The sequence below is a fragment of the Artemia sp. Qi Xiang Cuo genome, chromosome 14 (genome assembly GCF_049724085.1).
Source record: "Artemia sp. Qi Xiang Cuo chromosome 14, ASM4972408v1, whole genome shotgun sequence".
Lineage (NCBI taxonomy): Eukaryota > Metazoa > Arthropoda > Branchiopoda > Anostraca > Artemiidae > Artemia > Artemia sp. Qi Xiang Cuo.
In genome coordinates, this window is record NC_142807.1 from 33,905,843 (window position 1) to 33,928,042 (window position 22,200).

The following is a 22,200-nucleotide window of genomic DNA, read 5'->3' on the forward strand; positions in this document are numbered from 1 at the left end:
ACATGATGGATCAAAATCATATCTGCTGTATCTATATAGAAAAAAGAAAAACGTTCAGAGAAACAAAGAATGATATTTAGAAATAAAGAGTTTAGGGAGAAGGGGCTTAATCTTGAAGATTCTAAAGTTTATATTGTGAGGTGTCCTTCCAGTAAGAACATTACTTAGTGTATATATTGCCAACATAAACTTTGGAATGTCAGTCGTTTATTTAGGCATGCTGAAACTGATTTCCATCAAATAAATCTCAAGAGTGTGGAAAATCAAGTTAAGGTTGTAGAGATCAATGAATTAGTTGTAAGTGATAAATCAAAAGAAAAGCTGCAGCATAAAAATAAAGTTATTATATTAGAACTAGCTCTTGCTCCATGAATAGCGCCAAATAAACAAGACATAAGCATTATGCGCACGTTACCTAACGTCCTCAAATCTTATGTTACTGACTTTTCAACTGTTAAACTTTTTAGAGTAAAAAATAAAGACCTCTCGTCCAATAAAAAATGTGATTGTCCTTTTGCTATCCGAGAGACTCGATGGTAAGCTTAAAAGAATCGAGTTCTCGATTACAACCGATGAAAGTACACACTAAGCCTTAGTGAGTATTAGATCTAAGCCTTAGTTTTGATTGGCTTCCAATCACTTTCGACTATTAAAAAGGTCACTAGCCATTTAAATTTCCAATCGAATGAGTCCTTTTTGAAGTTTCTACGACAACGCATTCTATAAGAACCTTATATTTTTTTCTTCGATTTAGGTGAATTACATGAGGATTTTCTTGCTCCTCCCGAGGCTCACGATGCAAAAGCAAAATGATTGAAGAAAATCATTTATAAAATACTCAATGGCTAATAAATTCCTTAGTCAAATATAATTGGCTTTGGTGCGGACAATGTCAGGGTAATATTAGGCAAACATAACAGCTTGGTCATTTTAATTAAGAATGATTTACTTGGGCTGGCGATAACTGGTTGTCTTTGTCATTTCTTTTCGTTCTGTTTGTCTGCCACCTGCTAAAACTTCAATCTTATATCGTGGAATCTAGTCAGACATCTATAAATATATTCAGGAGGTGCTAAGTGACAACCAGAGATGAGAAAATTTAAGAATTTTCTACAGGCAGTGGTCAATATACAACAAGATGCTCAGCCGTTGAAGTAGTTACCAACCACCTGATTGAAGAATTAGTGATAATCACTGAGTTTTTTAAGATACAATTATTCGAGGAAAACGATTCGAGTGCTGTCAATATTTATATAGGTGTATTCAATAAAATAATGTTACTTGTTTCTTAAATTAGTTTTGCCCATTGTTATCAGACTAAACTTTTCATTCCAGAGTTTGGACACAAAAACAACAAAATAAAGTTTAGTGTTGCACCCCTTCTTCATAAGACTCAATTTCATTGGCAAAAGTCAACTGAAGCCAGGAAAAAACTTGTTTATTTTCAATCGATTTTTCAGATCCGGAAAACTTCGGGAGTATTGACGACACGCGTTTTGGTTTAGAATTTTAGTTATACAAGCTTGAAAGCATCAAAAGTGTAGCTGAGGAACACTAAAGTGTAAAAGGTAAAAAGAAGCTTTTTGGAGTTTAATGTCTTCCGAATAATCTGACAAAACCTTAAATTGGATCTAGTTCAAAGTCTTTCTTCAATCATTATTGAGTCCGGACACGTAAAGTCAACTAATCCCCTATTTAATATATCCAAAGGATCTTTTTCTCGTGCTGATCTTAAAAGGTTAAATATGGAGTGGAGAACCCTTCCTTTTATAATAAGTGAAGGAGATTTAGATACTTTTTCCTCTGTAATTAATTTTTGGAAGTGTGCTACTAATTTGAAGATTGGAGCTGAAAATCCTTATTTACAGTTTTTTCGAAATTTATGCTGACATGGACGTGTGTACCCCCTTTCATTGCTGGAGCACAGCGTCAGTTTTCTGAGCTAAAAATGGGAGAGACCCCATTACGCAACAAACTAAATCCCAAAAGTATATCTAACCTTATTCATGTTAGAAGAACTGCTAATGAATACCCTTATTAGGAAAGCCAGCAAGTGGAAGAAATAGCCTCCCATCTTAACTACGTTCCTAAATTGGTTGTTTGCTTCACTTTATAGTAATCAAATAAGTTGTATCTTGTGTCTGATTGTAAAACTAACTTTAAATTGAGTCTGAAAAGATTGTCTCTTACAGATGTATATGTAGATTTTGCTAAATGGAAATACCATCTTTATTTGTGTTTTCTTAAAAATTATGCTAAATTATATAAAAAAAACTGAAAAATTAAGCCACAAGTTGGCAGAATTTGGCCAAATTTACTCCACCTTCCACATATAAGCACCCGATTTTTTCAGTCTTTCACATTCTCAGGATTTTTTTTTTAAGACGAATGAAACTTAATTCAATACAGCCGACTCAGATCCATATTTTTCTAATGTATGAGAAGTTTAGCTATTCTGTTCCAAAAGCAAAAAGGGTTGCGATTCTTAAAGATTTGGAATGTGGGTTTCAAATTTTTTAATAAAGATAGGGACAAGGATTATTTCTTAAAATTCAAGAGAATTTTATTTTCAATGAAATTTCATCAAAACATTTCTTATAGATTTAGGTTAGGAAGCTGCCCCCTCAAAGAGCCGCTCTTGAGACCCAGATAAATGTACACTGCTCTGAAAAGCAATTTTTCTATCAAAAGTTATATTTTTAGGTGGTTGAACATTGCGAATCTTTTTTCTATTTGCAATGCTAGATAGATACCGGTTCGATAAACAATTTGAAGAATGGAAAATGTGGACGATCAGGAAGAATATGGAGTCAAGAGGGCCTTCTTTGTCCCAAATGATGTCTTTAACCCTGAAAATGCTCCAACAACTGGTTTGGAGTACTTGAGAAAGGTCATGTAAGTAAGAATAAAAGACTGGAGGAATATTGTAGCCTAGAAATAGGCCTAGGCTAGTACCTTATGCAGGGATGTCACAAGCCAAATTGTTCAGGGTAAAATTCGGTAAAATTCTACTTTAGCTACTTTTGACTATCTTGGAAAGGAGTTTAGTTAGGAAAATGAAACTTTCAGGGATAGATCTACAGGCTAAAGTATGTCCTGGGAAGGTATTTTGAAGTACCTACCTCCACTCCTCCCTCTAGAGGGTCCTGACCTTTGATGACCTTTAAAAATATGTGTGTTATAAAAGTGAAACCTTGTAAAATAGATCTTCTGCTTAAAATGCAGTCCAACAAAATTGTTTTCAGCCTCACAACTTTGCTCAATCCTGATTTACAGAGTTTTAAAGATATGAAAATACATTTCCTAATTTTTGAAAAGTAACATTTATATGGCTTAAAATAGTACTCAAATAACAGAAATTGCATTTTCAGAACTAAAGCCAGAGAAAAAGAATCTTATAACTGAAAATTAAGGTAAAATGTTGTTTTGTCAGAATTTCAATAGGCAGAGACCTGTCATGTAGGCAAACTTCAGGATCCTCTAGAGGGAGAAGGAGAGGATATAATTACTTCAAAATACCTTCCCAGGACATATTTTAGCCTGTAGACCCATCCCTGAAAGTTTCATTTTCCTAACCTCACCCCTTTCCAAGATAGGTAAAAGTAACTAAAGTAGAATTTTACCTAAAATTCTACTTTAGTTACTTTCGGCTATCTTGGAAAAGGTTTGGACTAGGAAAATGAAACTTTCAGGGATGGATCTACATGCTAAGGTATGTCCCAGGAAGGTACTTTGAAGTACCTGCCTCCACTCCTCCCCCCTCTATATAATGGTAAATTACTGGGTAAATTTCTACCAAATCATATTATTGAGTTAGGAATATAGTGAATAAACCATTCAATGCCTTTTTTATGCTGAATTGAAGTTATCAAGTATTTTGCAATAGGTTGCATCAAGACGCTGGGTAATTGTAGACAGAGAAAAGCCAAGACAGATAGTCCAAGTAATTGAGAGGCAAATGTTTAACTGGATGGGGCTCGGGTAAATGGCAGGAGTATGCATGACTCTTATTGGACACATACTTGTCAGGTTAGTTTTCTGAAAGGCATGCCTGCCTAGAGTCCTAAACTCAAAATTTTCAAAAATTCTAAAAATTCTGATCACTAAAAGCATCAGGATCAACTTTAGAGGCTAAATTAATTCTACAATAATTCCCCCCTCCCTCAAAAAATCCTATTTTCATTTAACAGTCATCACTATAACTTATTTACTATCTAGCTGAGATTGCTTATGGAACCTGTTTATGATTTCCCAGCTTTGCTTATCATAACCCCTTTAACAGTAGCATGCAGGTGCTATGGGGTAGAAGACAACTCTGTGTTGATAAGCCATTTAAGCTTTAATAATTAGGGAAAGGATTTGACAAGAGATAGACCAGAAAAAAATCCAAATTGTGTTTAGAGGAGAAATTATGTTATGAGAAGATGTTTTTATTTTTATAGGTCCATGCGCTCATGAAGCTTTTTAAATATTTCTAAAGCACTAATTGATAGTGCCCTACAAACATCAGAATTGACTTTAGAAGACAAGTTATGTCATGGGACGATGTTTTCGCCCCAAACTCAAAATTTTCCAAAATTCTACTTTAGAAGCTTTTTTAAATACTTCTAAAGCGCTAAGACATAGAGCGCTACAAATGTCAGGATCGACTTTAGAGGACAAGTTATGTCATGGGGAGATGTTTTTGAAATTCCCCTTCCCCCCAAACTCAAAATTTTCGAAAATTCTACTCCAGACGCTTTTTAAATATTTCCAAAGCACTAATAAATAGCGCGGTAAAAACATCAGAATTGACTTTAGAGGCCAAATTAATTCTACAATAATTCCCCCTTCCTCCCAAACTCAAAATTTTTTTGAAATCCCCCTTTGCCCCAAACTCAAAATTTTCCATAATTCTACTTCAGCTTTTTTAAATATTTCTAAGGCACTAAGACATAGAGCACTACAAACATCAGAATTGACTTTAGAGGATAATTTATGTCATGGGAAGATGTTTTTGAAATACCCATTACCCATTGAAATTTTGACAAAACAACATTTTACCTTAATTTTCAGTTATCAGTTTCTTTTTCTCTGGCTTTAGTTCTGAAAACACAATTTTAGTTATTTGAGCAGAATTTCAAGCCATATCTATGTTACAAGTTATGTCATGGGAAGATGTTTTTGAAATACCATTACCCCTTGAAATTTTGACAAAACACCATTTTACCTTAATTTTCAGTTATCAGTTTCTTTTTCTCTGGCTTTAGTTCTGAAAATCATTTGAGCAGAATTTTAAGCCATATCAATGTTTTATTTCCAAAATTTAGGAAATGTATTTGCATATATTTAAAACCTTATAAGTTGGGATTGAGCAAAGTTTTGAAGCTGAAATAATTTTTTTGTACTTCATTTAAACAGAAGATTGATTTTGCAAGGTTCCATTGCTATAATTCACAGATTTTTAAAGGTCATTCAAAGTTTTTGAAATCCTTACCATTCATCCCATTCCCCCTTCATACTCTAAAATCTGGTTGATAATTTGAAATTTGAAAAGCCTCATTTTCCATGGGGGTATTTTTTTTTTTGGGGGGGGGGGTATTTTCCGTGAGCGTATTTCCCGTGGGGGGGGGTATTTTCCGTGGGGAGGTATTTTCCATGGGATTTTCTGGTGGGTATTTGCCAAGAACCACAAATTTAATGGTATGAGTTTTATTAAAATCTTTGACTTTTAGGGGTTGTTTCCCCCTTTTATGAAACTCAGACAAATTTTTTAGACAGGCAAATTATCAACCAGATTTTGGAGTATGATTCTGGTGCAACATGTTGCAACAAAATGGTTAGCTTCGATTAATATAAGCAGGGGCACCGCGAGCAGGTTGCTGACCACCGCCTTCCCCCTCCCCCCGCTATCAAATCCTCTTGCAGCTAACCTTTGCACCCTCAAAAGAAAAATTTTATACAAGTTACAGCATTTTTTACATATTTTAAATTGTGGATGTTAAAAAGAAAAGCAAAATTTTTCAACATTATAGGATTAAGCAATTTGAATATGTTTTATGAGGTTACCCAACTCAAAATGTTAAAGGGTTTCCAAAAAAAAATAATCAAAATGAATCTAGATTATTTGGTACATTGTACATTATAAATAACCCGCTGCTATAGACTGTACAAGGAAACCAGACAAATGCGCATTTGGTAGACAAATAAACCAGACAAACGGGTATTTGTTAGACAAAGACATAAAGCATATTCAAATAGCTAAATCCTATGATGTTGAAAAATTTTGCTTTTCTTTTTTACATCTGTGATTTAAAATATGTTAAAAATGCTGGAACTTATATAAAAATTTTCTGTCAAGGGTGGAAAGGTTAGCTGCAAGGGGATTTGATAGCAGGGGGAGGGCGGGGGCGGTGGTCATCAACCTGCTTGCGGTGCCCCTACTTATACTAATCTAAGCTGACCATTTCGTTGCAATGTGTTGCACTGGAATCATACTCTAAAATATGGTTGATAATTTGCCTGTCTAAAAAATTTGCCTGAGTTCCGTAAAAGGGGGAAACAACCCCTAAAAGTCAGAGATTTTAATAAAACTCATACCATCAAATTTGTGGTTCTTGGCAAATACCCGCAGGAAAATCCCCCCGGAAAATACCTCCCCGCGGAAAATACCTCCCACGGGAAATACCCTCACGGAAAATCCCCCCCCCCCCAAAAAAAAATATCCCCGTGGAAAATAAGGCTTTTCAAATTTCAAATTATCAACCAGATTTTAGAGGGTGAAGGGGGATCGGGATGAATGGTAAGAAGGATTTCAAAAACTTTGAATGACCTTTAAAAATCTGTGAGTTATAGCAATGGAACCTTGCAAAATAGATCTTCTGTTTAAATGAAGTACAACAAATTTATTTCAGCTTCAAAACTTTGCTCAATCCCAACTTATAAAGTTTTAAATATATGCAAATACATTTCCTAAATTTTGGAAATAAAACATTGATATGGCTTAAAATTCTGCTCAAATGATTTTCAGAACTAAAGCCAGAGAAAAAGCAACTGATAACTGACAATTAAGGTAAAATGTTGTTTTGTCAAAATTTCAATGGGTAATGGTATTTCAAAAACATCTTCCCATGACATAACTTGTAACATTGATATGACTTAAAATTCTGCTCAAATAACTGAAATTGCATTTTCAGAACTAAAGCCAGAGAAAAAGAAACTGAAAATTAAGGTAAAATGTTGTTCTGTCAAAATTTCAAAATGTACTGCTCTTTGCTTAGCCCTTTAGAAATATTTCACAAAGCTTCTAAAGTAGAATTTTGGAAAATTTTGAGTTTGGGTTCAAAAAAAATTTGAGTTTGGGGGGAAGGGGGATTTATTGTAGAATTAATTTGGCCTCTAAAGTCGATTCTGATGTTTTTAGCGCGCTATCTGTTATTGCTTTGGAAATATTTAAAAAGCTTCTAGAGAAGAATTTTAGAAAATTTTGAGTTTGGGGGGAAGTGGGATTTCAGAAACATCTCCCCAGGACATAAATTGTCCTCTAAAGTCGATTCTGATGTTTGTAGCACTCTATGTCTTAGCGCTTTAGAAATATTTAAAAAAGCCTCTAAAGTAGAATTTTGGAAAATTTGGAGTTTGGGGCAAAGGGGTATTTAAAAAAAAATTTGAGTTTGGGGGGAAGGGGAATTATTGTAGAATTAATTTGGCCTCTAGAGTCGATTCTGATGTATGTAGCGCTCTATTTATTAGTGCTTTTGAAATATTTAAAAAGCTTCTAGAGTAGAATTTTGGAAAATTTTAAGTTTGAGGGGAAGAGGGTTTTCAAAACATCTTCCCATAACAAAACTTGTCCTCTAAAGTTGATGCTAATGTTTGTACTGCTCTATGTCTTAGTGCTTTACAAATATTTAAAAAAGCTTCTAAAGGAGAATTTTGGAAAATTTTTAGCTTGGGGGAAAGGGGGATTTCAAAAAAATTTTGAGTTTTGGGGGAAGAGGGAATTATTGTAGAATTAATTTGGCCTCTAAAGTCGATTCTGATGTTTTTAGCGCGCTATCTGTTAGTGCTTTGGAAATATCTAAAAAGCTTTTAGAGTAGAATTTAAAAAATTTTTGAGTTTGGGGGGAAAGGGGATTTCAATAACATCTCCCCATGACATAACTTGTCCTCTAAAGTCAAATCTGATGTTTGTAGTGCTCTATGTTTTAGTACTCTACAAATATTTAAAAAAAAACCTCTAAAGTAGAATTTAAGAAAATTTTGAATTTAGGGCAAAGGGGGATTTCAAAAACATCTTCCCATGACATAAATTGTCCTCTAAAGTTGATTCTGATGTTTGTAGCGCTTTAGAAATATTTAAAAAAGCTTCTAAAGTTGGAAAATTTTGAGTTTGGGGGGAAGGAAGATTTCAAAAACATCTTCCCATGACATAAATTGTCCTCTAAAGTCAATTCTGATATAGCACTCTATCAATTAGTGCTTCAGAAATATTTAAGAAGCTTCATGAGTGCATGGACCTATAAAAATAAAAACATCTTCTCATAACATAATTTGTCTTCTAAAAACAATTTTTTTTTTTACTGGTCTATCTCTTGTCAAATCCTTTCCCTAATTAATAAAGTTTAAATGGCTTATCAACACAGAGTTGTCTTCTACCCCATGGCACCTGCATGCTACTGTTAAAGGGGTTATGATAAGCAAAGTTGTGACATCACAAACGGGTTCCATAAGCAATGTCAGCTAGATAGTAAATAAGTTAAAGCGATGACTGTTAAATGAAAATAGGATTTTTGAATATATTTTGGTTAAATTCTGCTTTAGTTACTTTTGTTTATCTTGGAAAGGGGTTGGGTTAGGAAAATGAAACTTTCAGGGATAGATCTACATGCTAAGGTATGTCCCGGGAAGGTACTTTGAAGTACCTACCTCCACTCCTCCCCCCCTCTATATAATGGTAAATTACTGCACATTGCTAGTTGTTTTAGCTCACATTTCATCCTATATTACTATCATAATTATAAATCACTGCTTACCTTACACAACTTCAGCTTTTAACCTTGTTTATTAAAATATAGGTAAAATTCTACTTTAGCTACTTTTGGTGATCTTGGAAAGGGTTTAGGCTAGGAAATGAAACTTTCAGGGATAGGTCTACAGCCTAAAGTATGGGTAATTTTTTTGTTAGCCTATTTATATTATTGACTTACAAATAAAGTATAAATACCACTCAATGCCATTTTTATGCCCTTTCCAAATATAATATTCATTTTTGTCAGAAATGAATTTTACCCCCACCCCTATATATACCAATTCAGGTTATATATTTGCACATTAGGGGGGTGAGGTTAAATTTTGTATCTTATGTAAATGAGAGGTAAGTTTAAACTTTCCCCCCACCCCCTAATGTGCAAATATATACCTGAATTGGTATATATAGGGGTGGGGGTAAAAAATTTTCCTGTAAAAATGATTATTATATTTGGAAAGAGCATAAAAAAGGCATCAAGTGGTATGTTTACTTTATTCATAAGTCAATAATAATAATAGCAAAAAATTTACCAAAGTATGTCCTGGGAAGGTATGTTGATGTACCTACCTCTACTCCTTCTCCTTCTAGAGGGTCCTGACCTTTGATGAGCTTTAAAAATTGTAAATTGGCAGTGGGTAATATAATTTAGCTAAGATGAAAGTGAAAATATCATTTGATGCATTTTATATGTTCTTTCACAATTCAATAGTCACTTCTGGGGCTAATTGCATCTTGAGCCCTTAAAGAGGCTCCAAAGGTATTTCATTTTTGTAACCAGGCAAAGAGGTTATCAACATTAGTTGAGTTGTTGGCAAGTGGTTAAAAATGTATCACTAGTTTAAAAATAGGTTGTTCAAGAATTTTATAATCCAGAAATCCTTATTTATAACAATTCAAACCTCATTTATTAGGCAACTCAAATATAAACCATTTTCCTACCATTTCAAGTTTTTCAAATGCCATTGACAAAAATAGCACTGAATTTTACAACTCAAAAGAGCATATAAAAAGCCATCAAATAACATTTTTACTATCATCCGAGCTAACTTATATGACCCACTGTAAATTTACCTAAAGATTTGTGTGTTATAAAAGTGAAACCTTGCAAAATAGATCTTCTGCTTAAATGAAGTACAACAAAATTGTTTTCAGCCTCAGAACTTTGCTAGTCTATTTTGGAAGATAAAGGTTTGAGGGTAAAATTCTAGTGTAGCTACTGTTTGCTATCTTGGAAGTGGGTTAAGTTAGGAACATGAAACTCTCAGGGATGGGTCTGCAGACTAAAGCATGCCCCAGGATGGTATTTTAAAATGCCTACTTCCACTCCTTCTCCCTGTAGAGGACCCTTAACTTCAAAATCTTTGTGTTATATAAGTGAAACCTTACAAAAAAGATCTTCTTTCTTAAATGAAGTACAAAAAAACTGTTTTCAGCTGTCTTTGCTCAATCCCAATTTATGACTGCAAATACATTTCCTTAATTTAGAAAAAAAAACATTGATATGGCTTAAAATTCTACTCAAATAATAGGAATTGCATTTTCAGAACTAAAACCAAGAAAAAGAAACTGATAACTGAAAATTAAGGTAAAATGTTGTTTTGTCAAAATTTCAATGTCGAGTAGGAAAAATTCTAAGAGTTAGAAATCAGACAAGGTTTAACATAGAAGCTTGTCAATATCTTCCCAGAGTATGTCTTTGGCTCTGGATTCATCACTAAAAGTTTCATTTTCCTAACCTAACCCTTTCCAAGATGGTGGAAAGTATAATTTACCCAAAAAGGTATCATCTTTAAGGGATCCTAAAGGGATTAAATTTAAATATCTAAGTAAAATGGTTATTATATTCAGAAATTGTATAAAAAAGGCAACAAGTGGTATGTTCAGCTTAGTCAGAGCTCAGTGATTGGAAATATCTCTAAACAGGTATTGAAAAAGTTCCCAAGCTGCTGACACTTTAGCAGTACAGCTTGTGTTTGACAGCTTTTCTTTGTGCAAGAAGTATTTTTATATGTAAAAATGGTATTTTCAGACAAAATCTGCCAACAAATTTGAAAACTACCAAGTAGCATTGCTACTATGCTACCCCACCTTTTTGCATGGTGGTCTCCAAGTATACCCATTTTGTATATGTCCTATACATTTTACCAATATGCAGGGGTGGTTCTAGGCCTGGGCAGGGGCAGCTGCCCCCCCCCCGTGGTTTTCTGACATCTGACATTCAATTCCTTTTATATTTTACACTCCTATGGTATACCCCTCCCCCCAAATTATGGGGGGAGGCTTGAAACTACAACTGCCAATGCATCACTCTTGTTTCAAGCCATATACCTATAAATTGAATCAACAGCAACAAAATCAAGAAACAGAAAAAAACATGTTCTGTTAAATGCCCATTTGTATTTTATTGACAACTGTATGTATTTTGAAAAGTGTGCTTAAAATTTTCAAAATATTAATGACAATGAAAAATAAATCACTATAGTAATCAAGATAGCTGGAAAGAATTTATGAAAACCAACTGATCATTCAATATATGATGATGTTCATTCCTTGTAATCTCAGCAATTAAGATTTTTATTTTGCTGCAATTTTTTTCAATGACATAAATATAAAAAAATGTTTATAATAAATCTTGTTTTCAGTGAAGTTCAAATGATGCAATAAGCTTTAGAACTTTCATGGTTAGGGAAGGGGGCAGTAGTCAAACTGTATTTGTTTTAAGTTTGACTTGAGTGTTTTATTTATTTTTACTTGTTGTAAGATTTATTTATTTGTCTGTCAAGCAACCCTTGCAAATGTTAGTGAGGAGAGGTGGAGATATCAGGTACTGGGGAGTGGAGGAGAACATTTAAATGAAAATTTTATTGTTTAAAGCAAATGGCCATGATTAAGCTCTTGCATTCTTGAGATATTATGGAAAATACCTTTATCTCACTCCAATTGCCCATGTGTTGAAGCAATTTTTCTTAAAGCATTGGCTATTCAAAGACAAATTTTAGTGTAAAGAGTGGGAGTGGGCTAAGGAGGAGTCAGTCCCCCCATATATATGGAGTAATTTCTGCTTGTTTTAAGCTATAATGCCATTCATTATTTTTATTTACCCATCAGAAGCTGTTAGCCTAAGACACCCTTGTAATTTTAGAAAAAAAAGAGCTAAAACACCACAGAAAGGGGGCTAACTTGCTGAAAATGGCACCATTAAATTAAATGGTTTCATGTGCCATAAAAATATGCAATTTATTGAATTGGAAAGCTTTGATGAATAGCAAAGTAAAGTTGTGTATTTTTGAAAATATTCATGTCCAGAGGGAACTGGAAAGAACATCTTGCCCTCCCTTGAATTAAGCTCTTCTATCCATTGGCTTGTGTACCAAAATTAGCCTTCTTTTATAAGAATTATGGATTTAAAAACCAAGTTTCAATAATTGTAATCTTTATTTGTAAGGGTATGTGCCTTTTGCAAGCCATGGATATTTGGACTCTTCATATGAATCCATACAGGGAAGGAAAATAGGAACTTTGAAAACACTTTTTAGGGAAATACTTATCTAACTAATGTAATCATCAAAGCACTCATTTTCCAATATAGACTACCATTTTCCTCCGTATTACTGATCTATGGATTTGTGAAAAGCCTGAATGTCTAACCTGTGCAGAACAATAAACAAACATAAAGCAAAAATAGGGTATATATAGTAAATGCTAATTTGCATTGAAATGTGAAACTAAACATTTTTCAATTAAATTTTATAAATCCATAATTTTTGTAGATGCAGAGTCTTATTATTTCATATCAAATCTATAAACAATCCATTTTCAATAAAATGCACATACCTTTGTTTAAAAGAGGTCAACCTAGGAAGCAGTGTCTTCTTATTCCCCTCTAAATGAATATTCCTTTGAATTCTCTCCCTGATTGAAAATATGAAATTTACAAACCATGCCCTTTGCCCCCCCACCCTATATAAGATAATGTACTAGACATGTATTATCAGTTTGTTGTGTGTGTCCTGGCATCCATGGTAATCCAAAGATAAACTGAAAATAATATGTCTGTTGTGCTTCATATTATTTATTATTTTATTATCAGGTTTGAGACAGCAAAATGTCCTGCAACTGTTGTAGCGGATGTAGACCCTTCATGGAAGAAAGAATTAACCAAAGTTGAGGTTAGTTTCACCTTATTTTCGGCATAGCTCTTTTACTTTGATTTTAATCCTTATTTGTCTTCAACATTGGTTTTTGTCCTTTTTTTTCTTGTCACCAATTTTAGTTTATTGTAAATAGGTGGTAAGGCTGGAACCTCTGCACATTTTATAAAAGTGTGAACTGCAGGCTATATTGATGAGTAGGCTATGAAATTTTATCTTGGAAAACTGTATGGGAGGGAGCCAAATAGGGGAGGGGCCATTACCTCCCAACATTTTTAAAAATGTGTTTTTCAGGTATTTTAATCTTAAAAAAACGAAAAAATCCCTTCCTAGATTTTGAAAAATGCTTTTTCATATGTTTATTAAAAAGAAATATTAAAAGAAGCTTGGAATCACTCCCCCATTGTATTTTTGTGAATTTGCACCCCTGACTGTGCGTTCTTCTTCCCTGGGGATGATAAGGGTAATTTTTCAGTTAAGATGTTTGATGGCTCCCTTGCCTAGTCGCCAGAATATCGTCTTGGAATAATAAATGGAATTTTCTTTTATAAAAAACATTTTATCATGGGTCCAAAAGTACTGCCATCTTTTGTTGCAATCCATTCCTATTAGTGATCTAGGTTGAATTTGTCATTCCATTTTCTGTTCTCTGTTAAGCAAAACTATGGTTTGACCCTGAGAAAATTATATTCTAGATTTCAGAAGAATCAGTTTAGTATCACATACCCTCCCCCCAAGAAGTACCCCAAAATTACGCCCAAAGGAGGAAAAGAGGAGGATAATTTGATTTTTTTATATTTTGTTGTTTTGATGACTTCACTTGGCATTTCTTGTAAAGTCAAGCACAGAAGTCAAAGCTTAATCTTTCCTTGTTGGAATGTCCCTTTCCCACCATCAATTGGCAAAAGGTGGTAAAACAGATGCTTCCATTTTAACACAACAAATCTGTGTAAAGGGTAATATCCTACAAGATCAAGAATTGCAAGCTGGAAAAATGAAATAGTAATTTAAAATTTCTGTGACTGGGAACCATTTCCACTCTCAAAAGGAGGAGGGTCATACTTCAAATGCTGAAAGATCCCTGATTTCATTTTTTGACTGGCCTAGTCCAGAGTGAACAATTGCACTGGTGAAGTCAACTCATCCAGAGTCAAGATATTTAAATTGAAAACACGGTTTCCCAGGAACAAACACTAGGCCTCCCACCCTCTTCCTGAGGCTGAGAAACCAAGATAGCTAAGTTACTTTATAAAAGGCGGAAAGGTCTTGTATAATCAAGATCAGCACATGCCATCAAGTCAAAGGAACAAAGAGGGAAAATGCCGAACCCTTAAAAGTAATTGCTCTGGTTATATTTTTCAGCTTTTATGAGAGGTCCTTATAATCAATATGGGGAGGGGACTCAACTTTTTGTATCTCCTCAATTGAAATAAAATGTTTTGACAAAGAATATAAAATTGGTGAAAATGGGTCTCCTATTATTAAAAAAAGACATTTTAGTATGAAGTAAAAAGTTATATTTAAATGATACTATTAAGTTCCAGGAGATACTCCTCAGGTTAAGCATGGAGAACATTAAAGATCAAAGGTCTTTAAAGACTAATTTCTATATAAATCTATTTATATTAACAAAATTGTTTGTTGCAATTGCAATTTATATTTTCACTATTTGTTTGTTGCAATTGCCTGTTGGCTTTTAATTGTAATTTTATTTTTTTTTAGAGCAAAGTTTTTGTAATAAAACTAAAATAATAAAGTTGAAACTTCATACAAAGAAAATTCTTTCTTTGCAATTTATGCAATATATTTTTTTTTATAATCATTCAAATAACATGCTTGTGTTATTTCCTTTATCCACAATGTACTACATTTATTTTAGTAATATGCTTCCTTTAGGAATGGTCATGCGCTACAACTTTACCTTCTCTTTTATTTAGGCTACCAAACAAATCACTGTCTCAATATTTACATACCACTAGCTGCAATTCTAACTTTATTTGAAGTTTGAATGTTTTGGCATTTGATTCTATTCGTTTATATACAGTTTTTTTTTTTATTATATGCTGTAGAAATGTTAATTAAAATTTACCAACAGTTTCATTGAAGGGGTGTAGCTAAGGGCTGTATTACTTGCCTAATGTACAAGCAATATATCCACATGGCCTTACATATTTGGCCCTATGTTTACATAGAAGTAGTTGTAATTTTAACTTTACTTGAATATTGAATGTTTGGTGTTCAATTCTTATTCATTTATTTATGATTTTCTTTTGTCTATGTTAATTTGAATCTACCAACTGTCTTATGAAAGAGGCGTAGCTCAGGGCTGTATCGCTTGCCTAGTGTGCAAGAGGTGCATGGATCAATACAGTATTGAATTAGAGTTCATAGAGTTAACAGCTAAATAAGTTTCAATTCAGTCGGATAAAACACATGCTTAAAACCTCAACAGCTTAGCTTGCGTAACTAACAAGTTTGACCACTACTGTGTATTAGTGAATTGTTATAGCTGTGACGTCAGGATCTTTTAATTAGAGACATAGCGATCTATCATTCAACGAGTGAACTTAATTGACTAGTTATACCGGTCTTAGACTCTGTCATTTGGATACTGCTTGGATACTTGCCAGTAAGTCTGTATTTAATGAAATTCTAAATGAAAACATAAATCTCACCTGAGAGCGGATTTTATAGCTAAAGAAATATGTCGTCAGTCAGCCAGAAAACGTTTGATGATGGAATTAAGGCATTGGGAAAGAAACCGGATCTCATAATTAACCAACAAAAAGAGTTTGCTGTTACACTGTCCTTGATTTCGGATGAGGTTCAGACTTTGAAAAATGAATCGAAGTCTCGTGATGTGAAGATTGCTAGTCTAGAAAGCCAGCTTGAGGAGCAAAAGTCAAAGTTTGATACAATCGAAACGAAACTGCTGGAAATCGAAGTAAAAGACCAAAAACTCAACTTAATCATCTTCGGATTACCGAAAGAGAAAAACCAACGGTAATTATTTAGCCTTGGCCCCCTCATAAGTAGACATGTTAAGAAAACAATTCTTACTTTAAAATATGTATAATGATCCTAGTTCTTATATTATCCAAGGGGAGAAACTTTATCATCAAGTCTTTCCTCTAAAAATCCTCCAAACTGAAAAAGTTTCCAAATATCACCACGTTTTGAATTCAATGCTTAAGTCTTTTGAAATTGCCGCTGTAAACTGCTGCCAAATAAGTTGTTTTATAGATAGCGTTTAGCACGTGTTTAACGTATGTGTCAAAAAACGTCTTCAAACGAAAAGTAGTGGTATATTGAGATTATAGAAATTGTGAATTCTGTTATAAATCATGCCATTAACAAACAATTTTTGTGTTTTATGTGACAATAACCTTATGTCTTTTAGACTAAACATAACCTAACCTAACCACTGCTATTAATATTTTGCATTTACGCCACTGCTTTTCGCCTTTCACCACTGCTATTTGCTTTTTGCCACTGCTATTAATATTTTGTATTTATGCCACTGCTAATCTCCCATCGCCACTGCTATTTGCCCTTCCCCACTGCTATTTAAAAATAAAAGTAAAATAAAAAGACCAGCATGAGTCCCTTCCATGAAAGAACTATTAGGCAACAATTTAAAGTGGTAATTTAAAAAGACTTAAGCATTGAATTAAAAGCACGGTAATTTTTGGAAACTATTTCTCTTTTGAAGATTTTTAGTGGAAAGACTTGATGATAAAGGTTGTCCCCTTGGATAATATAAGAACTAGGATCATTATACATATTTTAAAGTAAGAATTGTTTTCTTAACATGTCTACTTATGAGGGGGCCAAGGCTAAACAATTACCAAACCAACAGTCAGTTCTCATGAATATGTCTACGTTACTGACATCAAAAATAGGTAATTGTTTAGCCTTGGCCCCCTCATAAGGAGACACATTAAGAAAACAATTCTTATTTTAGAATATGTATTATGATCCTAATTCTTATATTATCCAAGGTGAGAACCTTTATCATAAAGTTTGTCATCTACAAATGCTCAAAACAGAAAAAGTTTCCAAATATCTCAACGGTTTGAATTCAATGCTTCAGTTTTTGAAATTGCTACTTTAAATTGATGCCCAATAAGTTGTTGTGTAGATATTATTTAGCAGGTGTGTAACATGTGTTTCGAAAAACGTATTTCAATAAAAAAGAGTGTTGTATTAAGATTATATAAATTTGTTTGTAATTTTATTAATTAATAGTAAAAACTTTTTTTTAATTATATTATACGTTGTCATGTATTGTCATAGAATAGCCTAAACTAACCACTGCTATTAATATTTTTTTTTTATGCCACTGCTATTCGCCCTTTGCCACTGCTATTCTACCTTTATCACTGCTATCAATATTTTGTATTACCGCTACTGCTATTTGCCCGCCACCACTGCCATTTGCCCTTCGCCACTGCTATTTAAAAATAAAAATAAAATAAAAAAGACCAGTATGAACGCTATCTATAAAAGAACTTATTAGGTGTCAATTTAAAGCGGCAATTTAAAAAGACTTAAGCATTGAATTGAAAGCGTGGTGATATTTGGAAACTTTTTCTCTTTTGAAGATTTTTAGAGGAAAGACTTTATGATAAAGGTTCTCCCCTTGGATAATATAAGAACTAGTATCATTATACATATTTTAAAGTAAGAATTGTTTTCTTAACATGTCTCCATATGAGGGGGCCAAGGCTAAACAATTACCCAAAAATGGAAATCACGGATAAAATCCAACTATCACAGTGCTACCGAGTGCCTCAGAAGTCAAATGTGTCTAGCCGTAAGCCGATCACCCCTCCAGTTTTCGTAACAGTGTCGACAGAAAAATATATTCTATCAATCTTCAGTTCAATATCAAAGCTGAAAGGAACTGGGCTCCGGATTTGCACGGACTTGCCACCCAAACTAAACTCTATTAGAAACGAGTTACTGTCTAAGAGTAAGGAAATGCGTGTAAATAGATCCGCACAACTCACACAAGTTAAACAATAAGGGGATAAACTTTGGCTATAGTATAAATCTGATTCTGAGTCACAGTGGAAAGAAACATAAAAAATATTAACGGCGACTTGTGTATGATGTTAGATCAATCCCGCTCTAGATTGATAATTGTTTCGTTTTTGTGTTTGAGATATGTTGATTTTTTATTTTGATGTGTTATTTAGGCTAGCTCGGTTCAAGTTTATTTTGATTATTTCTACCCCAGTTATTTCTGTTCTACTTATACCTTCTCAACTTGGGTCTTCTCGAAGGATGATAAGCATAGTTGGTTTCCATGACTCGGCAGTGGTACGGGCTCCTTATCACGTGGGCTTACTGGCGCGGGGTGGGATCTTTCGATTATTACTTAGTTGACTTTAAAGTTTGCGGGTGCGGGGGGACCGATAGACTGGTGGCTTTGGAGGGGAAACCCCTTAACCTATCTTTACTTTCTGAAACTTTTCATGTATTCGGTCAAAGAAAAAACAACACTTTTTCTAAAATAAAACCGTCATCGTACGTTTCTCCTGATGAAATAAACAAACTTGAAGATAATTCATTGCGAATGGGGTTTGTGAATGTACAAGGACTCATGAGTTATATTGATGAACTAGAAAATTTATAGCCAGCAAATCAAATTGACATTTTGGGGATTTGTGAAACATTTATTAATGATATGACGAATTATAAGGTGAAAATCCGGGGATATAAATTCATTGATAAGAATCGACTAGTCCATGAAAAAGGTGGCCTTGGATTATTTTTGAACGGTGGAGCGCACTTTGAGGGACTGCCAGAACTGGAAAAATATAGTGTTGAAAAAGTCTGTGAAATACTGGCTGTTGAATGTTAGCTTGGGACTAAAAAAATTCAAGTTTGTGTTTTGTATAAGCCCCCGTCGGCCCCAATACCGCTTTTTTTGCAATCTCTGGAGTCTTTACTAGCATCTTTGGATGATAAGGATATTGTGGTTATGGGGGATTTTAATATAAATCTACTGGAATTTAAAGAAAATACCCATACAACAGAATTTATTACATTAATGTCATCGAATTCCCTAATTCCTTCGTGTACAATTCCAACGCGTGTTACATCGACTAGTGCAACTCTCATTGACAACATATTTTTAACAACACCAGCCACGTCTTCACAGGTTGTTCTGACGGATTTCTCTGATCATTTTTTTTTTATTTCTGATGTGAGATACCAGATTCATAAAATAAAATTACCAGAAACAGCGACCCGGATTATTAATAAAAAAAATCTAGTATGTTTAAAGGATAAACTGAATTTAACTGATTGGTATCCTGTATTTGATGCTGATGAAATAAACTCTGCGGCGGATTATTTTTTCGAGGGATTTCATGCTGCACTTGATGAGTCGTGCCCAAGAGTAAAAAAAAGAAAACGGAAATATAATCAACCCATCCAACCATGGATATCGCCAGCCCTTTTGACGTCAATAAAACATAAAAACAATCTCTATAAAGCTTTAATATCTTTCAAAAGTGAAGAAAATAGAAGAACCTTCAAAAATTATAAAAACCTACTTTCAAAAATAATACGCACTGCTAAAATGAAATTTTATTTCGATTCTTTTAATGAAGTAAGTAAGTCCCCAAAGAAAACTTGGGAACTAATCAACTCATGTTTAAATCGATCGCGGACGTCTTCTTCACCATCAAAAATACGGGATGCCCATGGTAATACAATTGAAAGGGAACTAGAAATGGCAAATTACATAAATTTTCATTTCGTGTCAATCGGGCAGTCAATAGCTAATAAGCTCCAACATAATATGTCCCATGGGCAATGTCATTATCCTACATACCTAGGAAGTCCTTCTGAGAATTCTATGTTTTCAACTCCGGTAACACAAGAAGAGCTTGCTAAGGTTGTTAAGCTTTTAAATAATGGAAATACCCCGGGGATTGATGAGTCGTCGACCAATATTGTTAAAGCCATTTTACTTATCATTAATAAAGTTATATGTAATTTAATAAATCTGTCATTTAGATTGGGAGCTTTTCCAGATTCTTTAAAAAAAGCGAAAGTGTTACCATTGTATAAAAGTGGTGACCGGACTAATTGCTCAAATTATAGACCCATTTCTATTCTTTCGGGTTTTTCTAAAGTAATGGGGCGATGTTTTTATAATCGAATGTATAATTTTCTCTGTTCAAAAGATTATTTTTCAAAAACTCAATATGGATTTAGAAAAGAGTATAGTACGCAGGATGCTATATTAACTATGGTACAATTTATTCACGAGTGTCTGGACAAAAAATGGATCCCGGCGAGTATATTTTTGGACCTTGAGAAGGCCTTTGATTCGTTAAGCCATGAAATATCGTTGTATAAATTAAACCACGGTGGAATACGAGGATCAGCGCACGATTTTATCGCATCTTACCTAAGTCGTCGCTCCCAAGTGACTATGATCAACGACACAGTTTCGGATCCATGTCTGTTGTCAAATATTGGTGTCCCGCAAGGCTCAATCCTGGGACCACTGCTTTTTTTAATATATATAAATGGCCTTCCATCAGCGACAGAAAACCTTGGTCTGAATGTTCTTTTCGCTGATGATACCGGATCATCACTTACTGGATATTCGGAAGAGGATCTCAATGAGAAGCTGCAAATCGTATTTTCACAACTTCTTGTATGGCTAAAAGCTAATCGTTTGTCATTAAATGCATCAAAAACCAAATTTATCATTTATAGTAGAATTGGGCAGAATGCACAAGGAATTTCAACAATATTTGATCATGCTACAAATATTCAAATTTCAAAGGGTAACTTCGTTCGGGTATCTGGGTATTATTATTGATGAAAATCTGTCATATAAAGAACATTGTAATAGATTACGGGTTAAAGTTGCTCAGGGGGTTGGTATAATGCGAAAGTTTCAGCATTTTTTTTTCCATATGTAATCCTACGTCTAATTTATTTTGCGTTGGTTCATTCCCATCTTACGTATTGTCCTCTGATATATTTGGCAACATTCAGATGTCATGTGAAATCGATACAAATTCTTCAAAACCGGGCTCTTCTGATTTTAAAGAAATATTTACCATCACCGTGTTCGTATCCTAGTAAGAGTAAAACTGAAACTCTACATCTTCTAACTAATATTTTGCCTGTTTCACAGATATTCACCCTTAATTCTTTTTTATTTAAGGTAAAATATGACCGGTCGGAACTACCTATGTACTTTTGTTCGAATAATTTTTTCCCTGTGCAACATGCCCACTCTTATGAAACCCGACATAAATGGAACATTCAGCACCTAAAATTAAGCACAGAGAGATCACGGTTCTCGCCATTATTTTTAATCACGGGTTCATGGTGTATTCATCTACCATTTATTGATTGCAGCAAATCTCTTCCAAATATAAAAAAGCAACTTCATTCTATCCTTATAAATAATTTTAAGAATTAATAATATATTGAAAATCTGGGTACATTTGATAATATTGTTTTGTTGGGTGTTTTGCCCTGTGAAATGCCGGTCATCGGTTACCCTTATTCGCCCGTTGGTTTTTTTTTTTTTTATTGGTATTTTCGGTGGATCTTTGCACGGTATCGGTGGGTTAGTGGGGTGGGTGTCCGTCTATTGGTGAGTCATGGAATAACTCTTATTTATTTTTTTGTTGTCAAACAGGTTTATTCCGATTAATGTACCGGGTTTTTGTCATTCGACCTTGTGTCTCCGGCGTTTACCCTGTATTTATGTCAATTTTGTACAGATATTTTAAAATTAAACCTTGAACCTTGAACCTCAACTCTCATTTTCTTTTATTGTTCCAAGCCTTAAATGTCTGTGACAGAAACTTTGCATTTTTACAAGAACGCAAAGTTTTAAAACTAATAAAAATTATAAAGTGTTGAAATAGATTAATTTAAAAAGAAGTCCAAAAAAAGAAGTTTTCAGAGGCAACGCTTTAGCGTTGCCTATAGTAAAGGCCATACAGCTCCAATGTTTTATTATTATTTATTATTTTTTTTTTCCAGAGGCAC

The 22,200-nt window shown here is 33.8% G+C and overlaps 1 protein-coding gene across 1 annotated transcript in view; it reads left to right on the forward strand.

Annotated features, from left to right (window-relative positions):
• The first annotated feature begins 2,758 nt into the window (after positions 1-2,758).
• The window catches only part of Gem2 (Gemin 2), a 42,948-nt gene continuing 23,506 nt past the window's right edge, over positions 2,759-22,200 (forward strand). Inside the window, exons 1-2 of the mRNA XM_089100354.1 lie at positions 2,759-2,895; positions 13,101-13,179. Of these exons, the coding sequence (XP_088956480.1) occupies positions 2,777-2,895; positions 13,101-13,179 (198 nt within the window). The 5' untranslated portion in view covers positions 2,759-2,776. The remainder of the gene's footprint in view (positions 2,896-13,100; positions 13,180-22,200) is intronic.